General features: G+C 32.7%; 1 protein-coding gene across 9 annotated transcripts in view; it reads left to right on the top strand.

Moving 5' to 3' along the window:
• Positions 1–17,012, top strand: part of BBS9 (Bardet-Biedl syndrome 9) — a 713,234-nt gene that overhangs the window by 194,566 nt on the left and 501,656 nt on the right. For 8 of the 9 annotated variants that reach the window (XR_009504851.1, XR_009504850.1, XR_009504853.1 and 5 more), the window contains exons 14-16: positions 1,384–1,488; positions 3,619–3,633; positions 8,544–8,684. Coding sequence is in view for 3 of the 9 variants with exons in the window: in XM_059932715.1 (XP_059788698.1) it covers positions 1,384–1,488; positions 3,619–3,633; positions 8,544–8,684 (261 nt within the window). In the remaining 6 variants the exon portion in view is untranslated. The remainder of the gene's footprint in view (positions 1–1,383; positions 1,489–3,618; positions 3,634–8,543; positions 8,685–17,012) is intronic. The other variant, XM_059932716.1, reaches the window with a different exon arrangement.

The raw sequence follows: 17,012 nt of genomic DNA, 5'->3' as shown, positions 1-17,012 counted from the left end.
TCTTGTCTGAATAGTGAGACTGGTATCTTCCTGAAATCAGTGATTGTGTTGTTTTGCTTATATTTTCCCTCCAAACATCAAGCATGGACATTCAGTGAATGGCTGTTGAGTTGAAGTAATTACAGATTTTCAAACGCTTTTCTTAACTAGATGGACGTGTAATTGTACTTAAATACTATATTTTGGAAGGCTTTTTTATTGGTGTTTCTCTAGTGAGCTATTTATTGAATCTGTAATGTTTGAAGAAAGAATATTGGCTTTGGAGTCTGGCCTGAATTTGAATCCTGGCTCTGACACTCAATGTGTAACCATGGGCAAGCTACTTTAGTAATTACTTGGAGCCTCAGTTTTGTTTTGTTTTAATCTGCAGAAAGGGGATAATGGTATCTGTGTTACAGAACTGTTTTAATTAGAATTTAATCAGAAAATTAATTGGACTTAATTAGAAAATGAATCTATGTAAGATAACTGTAATAATGCCTAAGATTTCTTTGCATAGGGTCTCTCTTACCACTTACATCCAGTTGTCATTAGTCCTGTTAAAATGATTTCTGAATTATCTTTCAAGTCTTTTTCTGTCTTTCTTCACTGCTACTGTTCAGCTGGGAACCCTATGTCTTACTCACAAAAAGCAAGAACATATCTCTCTTTTTTCCTTTTTATAACGAACCTCTACCTTAGGTGCCCGACAGATAGTAGAAACTCAATAAGTATTCATTGAATCAGTGAATGAGTGATTGAATGGTTGAGGTAAACTTGTAGTTGATATCTCACTTTATTTTTTAATTTTTCACAATACTTCCAATTTGTCTTTCTAAAAAACATTCTGGACAATTAATATTTTAAGTTAAAAACTTCTCTAATGCAGGTTGGAGGTCAAATACATGAATATGGAAGGCTATGCACAATCTGCCAAGTTGCTACAGTTTTAGTTACATCCATATCCAATTCCCCCTTCCATTTTCTCCTGCAGACTGTGTTCTAGCCATGATAAGGTACTATTTCCCACTCCCAACTTCTCTTGCCCTTTGCATACCTTTTGCTTTGTTCATGCTGCCTGTTCATCTGAGTAAAGAGAAGCAGTGGTGTAGAATGTTAGGTACCCTTGTTCTGGAGTTCTGGAGTCAATTCCCAGCTCTGTATTAACTATATGACCTTGGGCAAGCTTTTTAATCTCTTTGTAGCCATTTTCCTCATGCACCAAAAAATGGGGATAATAATAATACCCACCATGTAGGGTTGTTGTGAGGATTAAATGAGTTAATCTATGTTATGTAAAGTGCTTAAGACAGTAGCTGGCATGCAGTATATGTCTAATTTTAACTGTTTGTTAATAATAATCGTCCAAAATTATGTAACATATTATTTTTACATTGCTTATAGCACCGGAGATGACTAGAACAGTGGGCTTTTCCGTTTATCTGAAAGGAAGTTGTTTACCACCTGAATTGGAAGGAAATACTGTTGTTTCTTATTCCAGACCTACAGGTAAGCATACAGTTGTTCATGAATTTACAAGCCTAATCACTTCTTTTAAGTTATTGGAGTTATGAGTTAAATGTTTAAGTGTTTAAAATGGGAAAACACATTGTAAAATATTATTAAATGAAAAAATATTCTTTTCTAGTGTTAAATAAAAATGTATGTTCAAATTACTTTGATGTGTTAGGAATAATTAGTGATAGTCTATTTAGCTGATCTCCATATGTAATGTTTGATTCTATCTTTTCAATTAATAGCAAATATGATGTATTTTTATTCCCACTAGAAGAATGTTATCTAGCCAGACTTCATGTATTTGAACTAAAGAGAAAAGCCTAGTCTGAATTAGTAAAAAAGACTATTATGGGTTGCTGTAATATTAAGTCAGTCTTCAGAGTTTCAGACACTGCTTTAGTGATTAAATAAAACTCTTTATTATCTTACATGTTAAAATATTTAAGAACAGGATCTGTATTATTTCAAGAAACTCTTAATAGATCAAAAAAGTTATCTTTAGTCCAGTTGCGATCTAATTATTATAAATTTCAACTTGGGTTCAATTTTATAGTTTTGTGTGTGTGTAGTGAATTTTTCATAGTAACAGTTTGACAATTAGTTGATTGATAGAATAAGAATAGTTATTGCTGTTTTTAAAAGCCGTTTAAATGTGGTGTAACTGATAGGGTATTTCAACAATGTTGCATTTGTGTTTTATAAGCATTTCTGTACAGTTTTCTTAATTTAAAAAGCTTAGAGATGCCTTATTCATATTTTTTTCTCTCTGTTGATACCTACTTTGCTTACTTAGCAATGTTTTTATGAGACTGATGCAACTACCTACTGTGCTAACAAGGCACCTTGGCAATGTTTTTAATAATAGTAGTTCTTATTTTGTCTAAGTGAATTTTCTGGTTTATGAATTGACAACTCTATGCTTGGAGGTGATTTTATAACTTTAGTACATGTTTTCAAAATCTGTTTCTCCTTCTTTGTAAGTTATTTTGCTTTAAATTATAAAAAAATCATTTCTGGCCAGAAGTGACCACTTTAACCATTTACCTATATTTTCAAAATTTGGGGTAACATAAATATTTTATGGTTAAAAGGCTTTGCGAAATCTGGCTTTGGAGAGAAATACGAATCTTCTGTAAGGGATCAAAGAATGATGGACTTTTTAGTTGGATGTTTCTGAAAAGAACATTGAAATGTTGTGTTATTTTAATTTTGAGTTGTGAAATAAAAAACAGGAAATGTTGGCTAAAATCTCTAGATCATTTATCATTAATTGAACATCTCAATAATCATAGGCATGATTATACTTTTTATCTTTGTTACACCTTGTGTATGTAGTTATAGAGATTGTTGATGCCTTAATTCAACTAATTATTTCATTTGCTTTCAAGGAAAAGTAGTGATACTGGTTGAAAATAAATTTAAAATAAAGAAATGGATTACCTAGCAAGTGGACAAAAGGCTTAAAAATGCATTATGAAGTTATAAAATCATTCAGTGAGCTTATGGTTGCACATACCATTTTTAGCTATTATGCTTTTCTAAAGACAGAATTTGAAAGACTATAAATTATTACTAAACCAAAGAGCATAGGCATTAATTGGTTGAAAGTTAATTAGAAGTTAAAGTAAAAACAAGTCTATAAAAGTAAAAGAATACCAAGACAAGCTGAAAAAAAAATAGACATTGTTCCATAGTAGTATCTATTAACTAAAGTTATAATATAAGCAAGACTAACTGGAAATATTAATATTATATATTTGTCTTTCACTCAAATTTTTTCCAAAAAATTCATTTAATGCTCTTGATGTCATTTACATATTGAGTCTGGTTTGCTTTTGGCTAGATCATATATCTTTACCTCTTTTTGCCACATTTATACTGGAATAACACCCTCTCATGGATTTCTGAGAATGAATGAAATATATTGTTAGATTTCATTTATTCATGTTATATTCTTCAATTGTGAATTGGCTTATCTTTATTGGAGGGCCATTTAAATCATCTGTAAGAATCTGTGAAAATTTTAAATTATATTTTAAGCAGATATGTGTTGTAATTTTATAACAGATAATTTGTTACATTTTCTCCCCTATCCCTTTTTGCATTGCCTCTGATGGATAGATCGAAATCCTGAGGGTAAGTGAAAAGATAATTTAGAACAAAATGAATTTCAGAACTGAAATTTGGTCAGTTAATTGAATTGGTATTATACCATGAATGAATTCTTTTTATGGACTGCTGTTTTAACTATAGCAACCTCTTTAGGGTGATTCAGTGCCTTGATCTGGCTATGGAGAAGCTAGTAGATGTTTCCACTTATAGATACTTGTTATTCATTATTAGTTGTTTCAGAGTCATGAGAAACAATGAAGCTCCATGACTTTATTGAACAAAACCAAAGGCGCCACTGACAACTTATTTTTGTAAGTCATTGGTGATTTACCTGTATGCTCAGTTATCTTAGTGTACTTAAAAAGAGTAAGGAAAAAAATTCTGAATTGTAATTGTGTGATTCTGTATACCCCAAAATATTCACCTCTTTGATCAGAATGCCATGTGTACTCATTCTATGGGCCTATTCCTTGTCTTGTTTAGAATTTGTGGGGGAATATCATCAAGGGACTGACCCCTTGAACTTGCCTGGGTCAGTGTTGTCACCATTTTGCTTTCCCCAAATCCTTTGTTTACTACTCTGCTATAATACTTATCATAATATGAGTTTCATTAAGTTTGTTCCTTAGGTTCTCCTAGTAGATTTTTGAGCTCTTTAAGAGTAGGGTTCAAGTACTTATCTTAGGATTGTGCAGTATCTGGTTACATGGCAGGTACTCTATAAGGATCTTCTACTTTGATTAGTTTTCCTCCTAGACGTAGACTTAATGTGATGGTTTGTCTTAGTTTATTAGCCATTTTAAGATTAGTATTAGATAATATTAATTAGTAATAATTAGATAAATAAAATACTTAAAAATAATGGCATTATTTACTCATATAGTTTTGGTGGTTCCAACAACCTGAGTTGCATAGTGTCTGGGAGGTGAATATATATTTATATGAGAAATATTTTAATAGAAGTAAGCTTTTAGCTTAATAACATAAAGTATACTTGTCAAATTAGAATTTGGGTTATTAAAAATAATTTTAATAATGAATATTTACTTTGCAAGATTTCAATGTAACTGATAAGATTTCACAATAACTTTTATAAAATACAATATTATTATTTAAATTATTTGTTTTGAGTTTTAAAAAAATCAGTAAAGGTTATTATTGAAAGGAATTTATTTCCTCTTACTAAAAATTCAGATCAAACCATGAGAAAAAAAATCACAATATATGGAAATCTTAGTATTTCAATGCAAACCTAAAGCTGGTTTTAATAATCTCTTATGATATATTTTAAAATTATAATTAAGCTTCAGGGAGTAGAGTTGAAATATTCAGCTTTACCTAGTAGGCAAGAAATTAATATGTGGCCACTTAGATCTTACTTACATAAGGCTTCAAATTTCAAAGACTTTTCCATTTTATTGGCCTGATCTGTTCAGGCTGTATTGCAGATAAGCAGTCCTGCTTTTACATATGGAAAAAGAGAAGCAATCGAGGTTTTATGTTGTCCCATAAGAGTTTGTCTCCATTATTTCTGCATTAAAGTTACATGACACGGGCAGCGTAAAACATGACTGCAGATGGAGCACAGTACGTAGCCAGACATAACAGGAAGGGATCAAGGAAGTTCTGGCTACCAGACATTGCTACTGCTTTGGGGTTCCTTGTTTTCAATAAGAAATGACTCTAGCAGGCCCCTGGAAAGAGTTCTAAAGGCATTATGTAGATGTGTAATATATAGATACAGTTATTCAACTCTGGTATATAAGTTCTTTTTTCTTTTTTTTAAAGCACATTTTGGCATCCCTCTTGACAGTGATACTGGTCTCTTGGGTGTGCCAGGGGTAATTAGAATTCTCTTCCTGGAAAAATTGTTGTGTCAGGAGTGATTTTGATCTGAATTTTCTCTCTAAGTGTTAAATAATTTTGTGATTAATTGCACCATGGTAGTTGGGACTATCCATTTCCTCTAGTAGGCTAGAAGGGGAAGTGTTTGAAGGAGAGGTGATTATATTTGTTAAAAAACTGTAGAAAAAGGTCAGTCTGATGAGTGAGTAGGCCAATATTTGAGTATTACAAATGACCAATTTCTTCTTTTCTCTCAGCATTATATTCAGAGAGTTGAATGAGCCAAATAGAGACTGTTTTGCCAACTAAATATCGCTGATGGTAGGCAGTTAGGATCAGTTAGGCTCTTTCAACTGAGTTGCAAGCTATCCTACTAGCAACTTTGGAAAGTCTTCAAATGCATATAATCCTTTCCTTCCTCATTACAGATACACGTATGCATACACTCACACATACCTCTACGTGTCTCTGACTTCAGGTTCTTAGCTACAGTTATAGCCTGAAGAGTAACTGGTAGCCAAATCTGCATTTCAGGTTTCTTAAGAAAATGTAAATCTCAATAGAAATGTGCCTCTGATGAACTCCATGTCTAAACACTAGACGTTATATTTTGAAACGTTTGGGTTTTAATTTGATGGGAAGTAATATAAAATATTGGCAGTATAATTTTTCTTTTTAAAGGTATGGTTTCCTTAAACTGGTTTCTAAAGGATTTCATGCTTTTTTCCCCCTCAATGGTAAAACTTTTCAAGCTGCCATCATTTAAAAAATAGCCATAATCATTTTATTAAGTATGAGTGTCATCATTTTTCAAAGTAATGTTTTCCAAATGTCCTGTGAAACAGGTTTACAATTCCTGGAGAGAAAAGAAATTCTGGAGGGGTTCTTCAAATCTTAGCAACTGCAGACCATTGCCCTAGTGTGTGATATTGTCATTAACTGACTTAACTGAGCTGTGAATTGAGTTACAATGTATTTCCCTTCTTGGGTTTATTAGTGCTTGCAATCCATTTGTTTCAATTTCTGAAACATTTATATACCACCAGTTTCTTTAGCTCTGGGTTCTCAGAGTTTTAGTGTAATAATCTAAGTAACATAAGGCTAGTGTTATTGATCATGATTAATTTTGTTTTACCACAACAAATTCAGTCAGTACCTGGCCCAAGTGAAGTAGAGCCACAGTTTCAGCAGTGTAGTTTTAGAAGAGCATTTACAGCCAAATTTTATTTGAACAATTAGCTCAGACTTTGGTTGAAAGTACATAGAAGATAGCTTCTCTTTGTGCATGTACAGAGTTGTCAGAAGATGAAGCATTTTTCCCCCGTTATTCTATTCATTGAAAATGAAGGAAATGGAACTAGGTTTCAGTTTCCTTGTTCTTTCCAGACTGCATCTATTAATTGAGGCTGTAATTTATATATTGTAGAGGAAAAACATTAGTAGGTATATTTCCATAATTTGGGGATATATGGAATATATGAAGTTGGAAAAAATAATGCTTTGTAATGTTTTTTGTGGTGATATTGATAGTTGTGGTCTGAGCAGTAGCTTAGATCATGTTACCATAATATTTTGAGTCAAAACATTTCATCATTTTAAAGTACAAATACACATGCCTCTAAAACCTCACAAAATGTCAGGAAATAATACCCTGGGACTTCTCTGAAGAGACACCAGTCATAATTTGCATCTAGGATTCCAGGAGAAGTGAATTTAACATCTGTTGGTTATGAGCAAAAAATGAGCTATGTAAAATTTGATGGATAATAGATTATGTTGAAGAGAATGACAAATATGCTCCACATGCTCTGAAAAAGTATTTAATTGGCCTCATATATCAATATGCTTTTGTTGATGATCTCTTACTATCCTAGTGAATAAGTAGTTCTGAAAAGTGTACTCCCAGCTTGGTTATAGAGTAAACCACACAACTCCAATTGGCATTAACAAAATATATTGCTAATTCTAGGAATCCTATTTGGGATCATGTCTACAAACTTTACTGCTTCCGCTTTTGTTATTTTTAAACTGCTCTCTGACTCCACTGTAAAGAAATAAAGGAATTAATGTGTGGATCTATCCAGTAGAGTAGAACATTTTAAATTTTCCTTTTTTCTACAGTAGTTTACTAAAATATAGGTTTCTGTATATTATCTTTTGTCTTATCCAGTCAAAAATAGAATCCTAGTATAAAAGGAGAGAGAACTAAAGTTGTAGAATTGCTTTACTTGATTTATAAGTAGAGAGCCTAATTTGCTTTGGTTTCAGTTTCATTCTTTGTAAAAATATTAAAAGGAATGATTTTTAAAAACTTTAAATTCTGATATAAAACTCTTCATTGTTATTTATTTATGCAGTTACTTATTTCAATATACCTGTATACTTTCTGAAAAAAATTTGAGAATTGAATGACTATGTAAGCCTTTCAAAATGTTGCTTAACAGTGATATGTAAAGTTAAATGGATTGAGGAAAATTCAGTTTGTATGAAAGTAATATTCTTCATATTGATGTGTAAAATGACATCATTAGAATGAACTTCATTAGAACTTCAGTAGGGCAAATTCTGCTTTCATGCTCATAATTTATTGCAAATTGTTAATTGTACTTCGAATCTTCAATAAGTAAAAAAACTAAAATTAAAAAATTCAGGGGGTAGAGAAATGATTAGATATGGTCATATAGAGTCTTCCTGATATAAATTTCATATTCTTTGCTCATTTTAGCGGATAGTCTTGGATTAGGGCTAGAGCTTTGAAGGTCTTAAAGACAGTTCAGTAATTGAATATAACTACATATAATGTTTTATATAGCGTTCAACTGTGATGACTTTTAAAATATGATATTACTATTAAAGGCAGAGCTTATCCTATGCTCGTTTTTAAGATTTTATTTTTGCCTTGCACTTTTTGACAATAAAGTAAAAACATAAATTATGATAATGCTTTCCAGTTATTTCAGTTATGCTAAATGAAATGGGCAGGTAACAAACATTTAAACTAAGATATGTTGCTACTATGTACTACTATTAGTAGTACAATATTTTTCTTATTTGTCAAATTTATGAATATATATTTCTCTTTATTTCAGGCATTCCTCGAGTTAGCCAATGTAAGTTTAGACTTCCCCTGAAATTAATCTGCTTGCCAGGCCAGCCTTCAAAAACTGCAAGCCACAAACTAACTATTGATACCAACAAATCTCCAGTCAGTCTTCTCAGTCTCTTTCCAGGTAGGACTCTTGAAGTAACATGCCTGTAACATCAGAAATGTTAAGAATTTAGAATGGAATCCTTCATCAGCAGGTAATGATGGGGTAATTATCAGATAATTGTTAAGTCAGAATATAAAAGTGCCTCAAGGATTTTTTCATCTTGTTTGCGGGTTCAAAGGCAAATAGCTTATATCAATAAGGTAATAAAGCGTACCTTTTAAGTTTGATTAAAATTATTATAATCATTATTTTGCTTCAGTCTTCAGAAATGAAAACATCAAATGTTTCTTTTTAGGCTGTGGAATTATTTGGCTTGGAATGTAAATATTTATTATTCATCTTTCTTGTAGGTTTTCAAATATATCCCTTTTCTAAGCATGTAAATATTTATTATTCATCTTCATTGTAGGTTTTTGGAAATGTCCCTTTTAAAAGCATATTCTCATGCCCCTGAAAAGTAACCTCATAAGTAGGTGCTCTATGTGGTTCTGCTGTCTTCAGCAGCTGGAGGGGGCAATGTCCATTCTTTGCCTCCAGTGCTTTAGAAGGGGCTACATGTATAAAGCTAGAATATCACAGCGAACATTATTGGTAATTTGTGAAGGTGTGACTTTCTCCAGGTGTTGGTTTTTCTTTTTGAGTAGCTTAGAAAAGAGAGAGGCATTGATTGGATAAAACATCTTTAGTTGCCAGGGTTTCTAATGTGTCGCATCTATTAACTTTCTTGGTGATGAGGTGGAATTAAAAAAAATAATCTGGGAATTAAATCGACCCTTTTAAATCCATCATTAAAAATCAGCACTGTTGACTGTAAGATGCATCTTCACCCTTGCATTAGTGGATAGGATTTAGAATACAAGTATTTCCCACAAGGTTTAGAAATTTATGGTAAGTCAACTTTTGTGTTATAACCTACTTAAAGTGACTAAAATTTATTTTTCATTAATTTGAATTTTTTTTTTTTAAGTTTAAGCTAACTTTTTTTTTTTTTTTTAAGCTAACTTTTATTTATTTATTTATTTATGGCTGTGTTGGGTCTTCGTTTCTGTGCGAGGGCTTTCTCTAGTTGCGGCAAGCGGGGGCCACTCTTCATCGCGGTGCACGGGCCTCTCACTATCGCAGCCTCTCTTGTTGCGGAGAACAGGCTCCAGACGCGCAGGCTCAGTAATTGTGGCTCATGGGCCCAGTTGCTCCACGGCATGTGGGATCTTCCCAGACCAGGGCTCGAACCCGCGTCCCCTGCATTAGCAGGCAGATTCTCAACCACTGCGCCACCAGGGAAGCCCCTGAAGTGTTTTTAAAAGCTTTATTTATGTATAACTCTATGAAAAATCTCCAAGATGCTCTTTATTACAATTAATCTATTCTTTAGTTTGAGTGAGTTCGAGTGAATGAGTGTGTGTGTGTGTGTGTGTGTGTGTGTGTGTGTGTAGTTAGTAAATAGTTTTGTACCTTTTGGTTTCTTATTCCCTTTCATTCCCTTTCTTCTTCGTCAATTTTCTTATAAAAATTTGGATTATAAAAAAGGCAGAGAGTCACTACCTTTATAACATCTTATGCAAACATACTAGTTCCTTGGTCTCCTATTCTATCCTGGCAACATAGTTGGAAATTGTATGTTGCGCACCAAATTTATTGATGCCTTTGAAAAATGTTTAAGACTCTGGCTTCTGAGTGGTCAATCTTTACTGCAGATGACTGAAACCGATGGAGATTGAATAAGAATGTATGCTTTTGACCAGAGAGGGTATCTCTGTAAGCTATGAATTGGGTAAGAAGTACTAAGGAAAGCTTAGATAACTCATGTGTCCTGATTTTGGACTCAGTTGTTTTGATGTCACAGGTATCTTAGGCTCTTCAGCATATATTTGCTTCTTATTCACTTTAGAAATGAGACTCAATGACAAATTTAAAAAATTTCCCCTAAGAGTCAATTTATGTAATATAGTGTGTTCTCTTTTTGAGTTTCCAGATTTGTGTTCGTATTAAACATGCTGGAATCCTGTAATTGTTTAAAAGAAGTACTCTTGCTACTTTTTCACTTTTCATGATACGTTTCACTCTTGCTATATATGACTTCTATATGTTGATGTTAAAGTTGCTATTACAAGTTATTTTTTAACGGAAATAAAATTAATGATCTTCATAGAGTAGAAATAAAACTACTTTTAATCTACATATCTTCCTATTTGTTTATTTCAGTTCTTTTTTTTTTTTGTATATTTAAAATTAATTTTTCTTATTACAAAAGAAATGTGAAATTTAGGAATGGATAACCAAAAAGAAGAAAATGAAAGTTACTGGTAATTCTTACACCCAGCAATATCTACTTATATTTCATTACATTTTCCTACTCTTTTAAAAAATATTTTTTCTAAGCATTTCATCCCCCCAAAGAATATTACTTTGCATATTGTTGGGAGACACCTTTCTATATAATTAGATTTTTTATTTTATGATTTTAATGATTACATACTATTCTATCATAAATCATTTGGCCAGCATTATATTTTTCTGTATTTATGTTGTTTTCAGTTTATTAATATTGTAAATATATTATAGCAATATTTCTCTAAATTTATTATTACTTCTTTGATGAATATGTAAAAGTGGAATTACTGAGTCAAGCAAAGGATAATAATATTTTTAAAGCTTTTGAAATATAATGTAAAATTGACTTCCTGAAGGGCCACTAGTTAACTCTATCAACAGTGTTTGAATGGAGGTGTCTAGTGCCCCAAATACTGGCCAGTAGAGAATATTATAATTATAAAAAGCTTTAATATGCTTAATGGCTATATAGAAAATATTTATTTACATATATATATATAAATATAAATATATATATATATATATATATATATATATATATATATAAATAATTATCTGGAGTGATTTTGGCTAAATGTGACTTAAGCAAGATAATATGTATTTTTTATCTCAAATAAAGAGAGGTCCACAAGTGGGCAATGGAAGCTGGTATAGTGGTTTGTGAATGTTATCAAAGACCCAGCTTTTTTCTTTCTTTGCAATGTGCATTCTCTAGTGTGTTGGCTTGTTCCATGGCAATAGGATAGCTGCTTTGGCTTAAGTCATCATAACTGACTACAGGGCAGGAGGTAGGGGAAAGAGATAGCTATAGCAATGACTGTAACTTTTATCAGAAAGGCATGTTTCCATAAACTTCTTAGGAGATTTCTACTTAGGCCTCAATAGCCAAAATACTGTCACATGGCCTCTTCTAGCAGTAAAGGGGGCTGAGAACTACTGTAGATGGGCTGGGGAAAAGGAGGCTGGGAATAGATGTTAAATTAGCTGACATTCATTGTATGCCATGATACCAGTAATTTTACACAAAAATTTTACATAAATGTAATAACAAATAGCGTGCTATTGTAGCAGCCTTTTATGGTACTCAGATATATGGCTATCTTTCCTTGTCAATGAATTTGTATTTTAATGTTTACATAATATTCTATTGTTTAGGGGTGCCATGTACATAGCTTTTTTGTACTTCTCTGTTTCTCTTTGGAGAAATTCCTTGAAGATAAATGACTGAGTTAAAGGATATGCACATTTGAAAACTTTATTCAAATGCCAAAGTTACTTCCAGAATAATTGTATCAGGTTACAAGCCCAACATCAGGGTTTGTACCCAGGATAGCAGCTGGATTTAAAACTTTTAAAATTTTTGACATGGTTAGGTGAAATATGACATCTCTTTTTAAAATTTGCATTTCTAAATTATTTGTTAGCATAGAAATTTTGTAATTGTTATTAACTACTTGTATTCTTTTAACATATAAGGTTTATATTTTTAGGCAGTAAAATTTATTTTAAAATTTAATTTTATAACTGCTTTATTTAGTTTCAAGTTTTCATGTTGTTCTTAGAATGATCTCTATTTTAAGATTATAAAATATTAATTATATTTTCTTCTGGTACATTTTAATACATTCTTTAATTCTGAAACACAGCTTCAGTATATATTTTTTGTTTTTATAAAAAACAACTTTATTGAAGTATAACTTATGTACACATGTATAAAGTATACAATTTGGTAAGTTTTGGTGTTTGTATATACCTTTGAAACCATCCCTGCAATCATGATGCTGAAAATATCCATCACCCCAAAGAGCTTCCTTGTGCCCCTTTGTGATCTGTTTTTCCCCCATCCCCAGGCAACCACTGGTTTCCTTTCTGTCACTATAGATTAGTTTGCACTTTCTAAAGTTTTATAAAATGGAATTACTCAGTATGTGCTCTTTTTTGTCTGCCTTCTTTCATTCCCTTATCAGATTATATGACTTGCACATATTTTCTCCCAGTCTATGGCATGTCTTTTCATTCTTTTAACAGTGTCTTTGGAAGAGCAGAAGTTCTTAATTTTGATAAAGCCCAATTTATCTGGTCTTTTCTTTTATGGATCATGATTTTAATGTTATATTTTTGCCTAACTCAAGGTTACAAAGTTTTTCTCGTACTTGTTTTTCTAGAAGTTTTCTAGTTTTATGTTTTATATTTAGGGCTCTTATCCATTTTGAATTGATATTTATGTATGGTGTGAGATATGGATAAAATTCATATTTTTGCTTATGAGTATCTAATGTTCCAGCACTACTTTTTTTGTTTTTTGGCTTCACCACGCGGCTTGAGGGATCTTAGTTCCCCAACCAGGGATTGAACCCGTGCCCCCTGCAGTGGAAGTGTGGAGTCCTAACCACTGGACTGCCAGGGAATTCCCCCAAACTACTTTTGAAAAGACTATTTTTTTCCACTGAGTCACCTTTGCAAAGTTGTTGAAAATCATCTGAATGTATATCATAGGACTATATAAATCATCAGAATGTATATATATATTTCTGCTCAGTTTGTTCCATTGATCTATTTGTCTTTGCCCATCAATATTGCTATATACCAATAGCATAGTGTCTTAATTACTATATATAAGTCTAGAAGTCAGGTAGCGTAATTTCTCCAACTTTATTCTTTTATTTTCAAAGTTGTCTTGGATGTTCTAGATCATCTGCATTTTCACATGAATCTTAGAATCAGCTTATCAATTTAAAAAATGCCTGAGATTTTGATTGTAATTGGGATTGCAACTGATCTAATTCTATAGATCAATTTGGAGAGAAACAACATCTTAACAATATTGAACATGGTAAAAATTGCTCCACTTATCCTAGTTTCTTAAGATGAAAGTAGAGACCTTCCTTTATTTAGGACATATTTTATTTTTCTCACTAAGAGTTTATAGTTTTCAATGTACAGGTCTTACAAATCTCTGTCAGATTTATCCCTAAAATATATTTTGATGTGATTGCAAATTGTAGTGTTTTATTTCAATTTCAAATTGTTCTTTCCTAGTACATAGAAATACAATTGGTTTTTGTATATTGATCTTGTATCACACAGCATTGTTTCTACTAGCTTTTTTTTTTTTTGTAGATTTAATCAGATTTTCTACATAGATGATCATGTCATCTGTAAGTGAAAACAGTTTTACCTCTTCCTTGCCAATCTGGAGATTCAGTTTGTTTATTTTTTGCTTGGTTTTTAACCTTGGCTAGAACCTCTGGATGATGTTGAATAGTAATGGTGAGAGCAGACATTCAGTCTTTCAGCATTAAATATGTTTTAGATGTAAGTATTTTGTAGGTGTCCTTTACACGCTTGGGGAAGTTTCCTTTTATACCAAGTTTGCTATGAGTTTTATTAGGAATAGATATTTAATTTTTTCAATGCTTTTTCTACATCAATTGAGATATTTTATATCATTTTCTTCTTTAGTCTGTTAATAGGTGGATTACATTGATTAATTTTTTAATGTTAGCCCTACTGTGCATTCTTGAGATAAATCATACTTTATCATGATGTATTTTCCTTTCAATAGACTGTTGGATTTAATTTGTTAAACTTTATAATTTTTACATCTGTGTTTATAAGGGATATTGATCTGTAATTTTGCTTCTTTATAATTACGTGTCATTAATGTGGAGTTCATGGAATGAATTGGGAAATATTTACCTCCATTCAATTTTTTTGAACAGTGTGCAGAATTGGTATTATTTTTTGCTTAAATAGTTGGAAGAATTCACTAGAGAAGTTTTCCAGACATAGAGTTTTCTGTATGGGATAGCTTTTAAACTACAAATTCAATTTCTTCAAAAGATATAGGCCTCTTGAGGTTATCTATTTCTTATCGAGTGAACTTTGTTAGTTTCTGTCTTTCAGGGAATATGTACATTTCATCTGAATTGTTGAATTTATTGGCATAAGGTTGTTCATAATATTTTCTGATCCTTTTAATATCTGTAGAATCTGTAGTGATGACAACTCACTCATTACTGATACTGCTAATTTGTGTTTTCTCTCTTTTTTGTTCCTGATCTGTTGACTAGAGGTTTATCCATTTTATCTCGCTTTGAAAAACCAGCTTTTGGTTTCATTCATTTCCTCTTTTTATTTTTTGTTTTCTATTCCTTTTAATTTCTCTCATATTCCTTTCTTGTGCTTACTTTGGGTTTAATTTTCTTTTCTTGGTTAGTTGGTTAATGCTATAAAATTTCCTCTATTGCTTTAGCTGCATCCTACAAATGATGAAATGTTGTAATTTTAATTTTCATTCAGTATAAAACAGTTTTAAATTCCCCTTTTGATTTCTTTTTTGACCCTAGTGTTATTTAGAAGTATGGTATGTAGTTTCCAAACTCTTGGGGATTTTCCATACAACTTTCGTTATTGATTTGGAATTCAGTTTCACTGTGGTAGGAAAACATACTTTGTATGCCTGGAATCCTTTTAAATTTATTGAAACTTATTTAATGGCCCCAAGATAGGACTGTTTTTATAAATGTTCCACGTGCATTTGAAAATAATGGATTTTCTGCTGTTGTAGGGTGGGATCTTATGTAAATGTCAGTTAAGGCAAGTTTTCTGATAATGTTTTTAATCTTCTATATCCTTACTGATTTTCTGTCTACATGTGTCAATTATTTTATTTTATTTTTTTTATAAGAGTAACCACCTCTTTTTTTATATATATAAATTTATTTATTTATTTTTGGCTGTGTTGGGTCTTCGTTGCTGTGCGTGGGCTTCTCTCCATTGCAGTGCACCGGCTTCTAATTGTGGTGGCTTCTCTCTGCAGAGCACGGGCTCTAGGCGCTCAGGCCTCAGCAGCTGCGGCACACAGGCTCAGCAGCTGTAGCTTGTGGGCTCCAGAGCGCAGGCTCAGCAGTTGTGGCGCACAGGCCTAGCTGCTCTGTGGCATGTGGGATCCTCCCGGACCAGGGATCGAACCCGTGTCCCCTGCATTGGCAGGTGGACTCTCAACCACTGCGCCACCAGGGAAGCCCTACATGTGTCAATTATTGGGAGTAGTTTGTTGAAGTCTTCAACTATAATTTGTCTATTTCTTTTTTTTTTTTTTTTTTTTGCAGATCTGAAGTTTTTGCTTCATACATTTTAAAGCTCTGTTTTAGGCACATGAAAGTTTAGGTGTATAATGTTCTCTTGATTATTATGAAATAGCTTCTGTTTTTGTTAATATTCTTTGCTCTAAAATCTACTTTTATGATATTTATATAGCTATTCCAACTTTCTTTTCCGTAGTGTTACAGTGATATATATGTATATTTCCTTTTAAGATGTTTACATCTTTATATTTAAAGTAGGTTTCTTATAGGTAGCATACAGTTGAGTCTTGGCTTTTTTAATGCAATACAATATTATCTATCTTTTAATTGGGGTGTTTAGACCATTTTAAAAAAAAATAAATTTATTTACTTATTTTTGGCTGCGTTGGGTCTTCATTGCTGCGCGCAGGCTTTCTCTAGTTGCGGTGAGCGGGGACTACTCTTCATTGCAGTGTGCGGGCTTCTCATTGCGGTGGCGTCTCTTGTTGTGGAGCATGGGCTCTAGGCACACGGGCTTCAGTAGCTGTGGCACGTGGGCTCAGTAGTTGTGGCTCTCGGGCTCTAGAGCACAGGCTCAGTAGTTGTGGCGTATGGGCTTAGTTGCTCTGCGGCATGTGCGATCTTCCCGGACCAGGGCTCAAACCCGTGTCCCCTGCATTGGCAGGCAGACTCTTAAGCACTGCGCCACCAGGGAAGTCCCTAGACCATTTATTTATTTAAAAATTTTTGTAAAATTAATTAATTAATTAATTAATTTTTGGCTGTGTTGGGTCCTCGTTTCTGTGCGAGGGCTTTCTCTAGTTGCAGCAAGTGGGGGCCACTCTTCATCGCGGTGCACGGGCCCCTCACTATCGCGGCCTCTCTTGTTGCAGAGCACAGGCTCCAGATGCGCAGGCTCAGTAGTTGTGGCTCACGGGCCCAGTTG

This window comes from Balaenoptera ricei, chromosome 9, assembly GCF_028023285.1.
Source record: "Balaenoptera ricei isolate mBalRic1 chromosome 9, mBalRic1.hap2, whole genome shotgun sequence".
Classification (NCBI taxonomy): Eukaryota; Metazoa; Chordata; class Mammalia; order Artiodactyla; family Balaenopteridae; genus Balaenoptera; species Balaenoptera ricei.
This window is presented reverse-complemented; position numbering and strand designations above follow the sequence as displayed.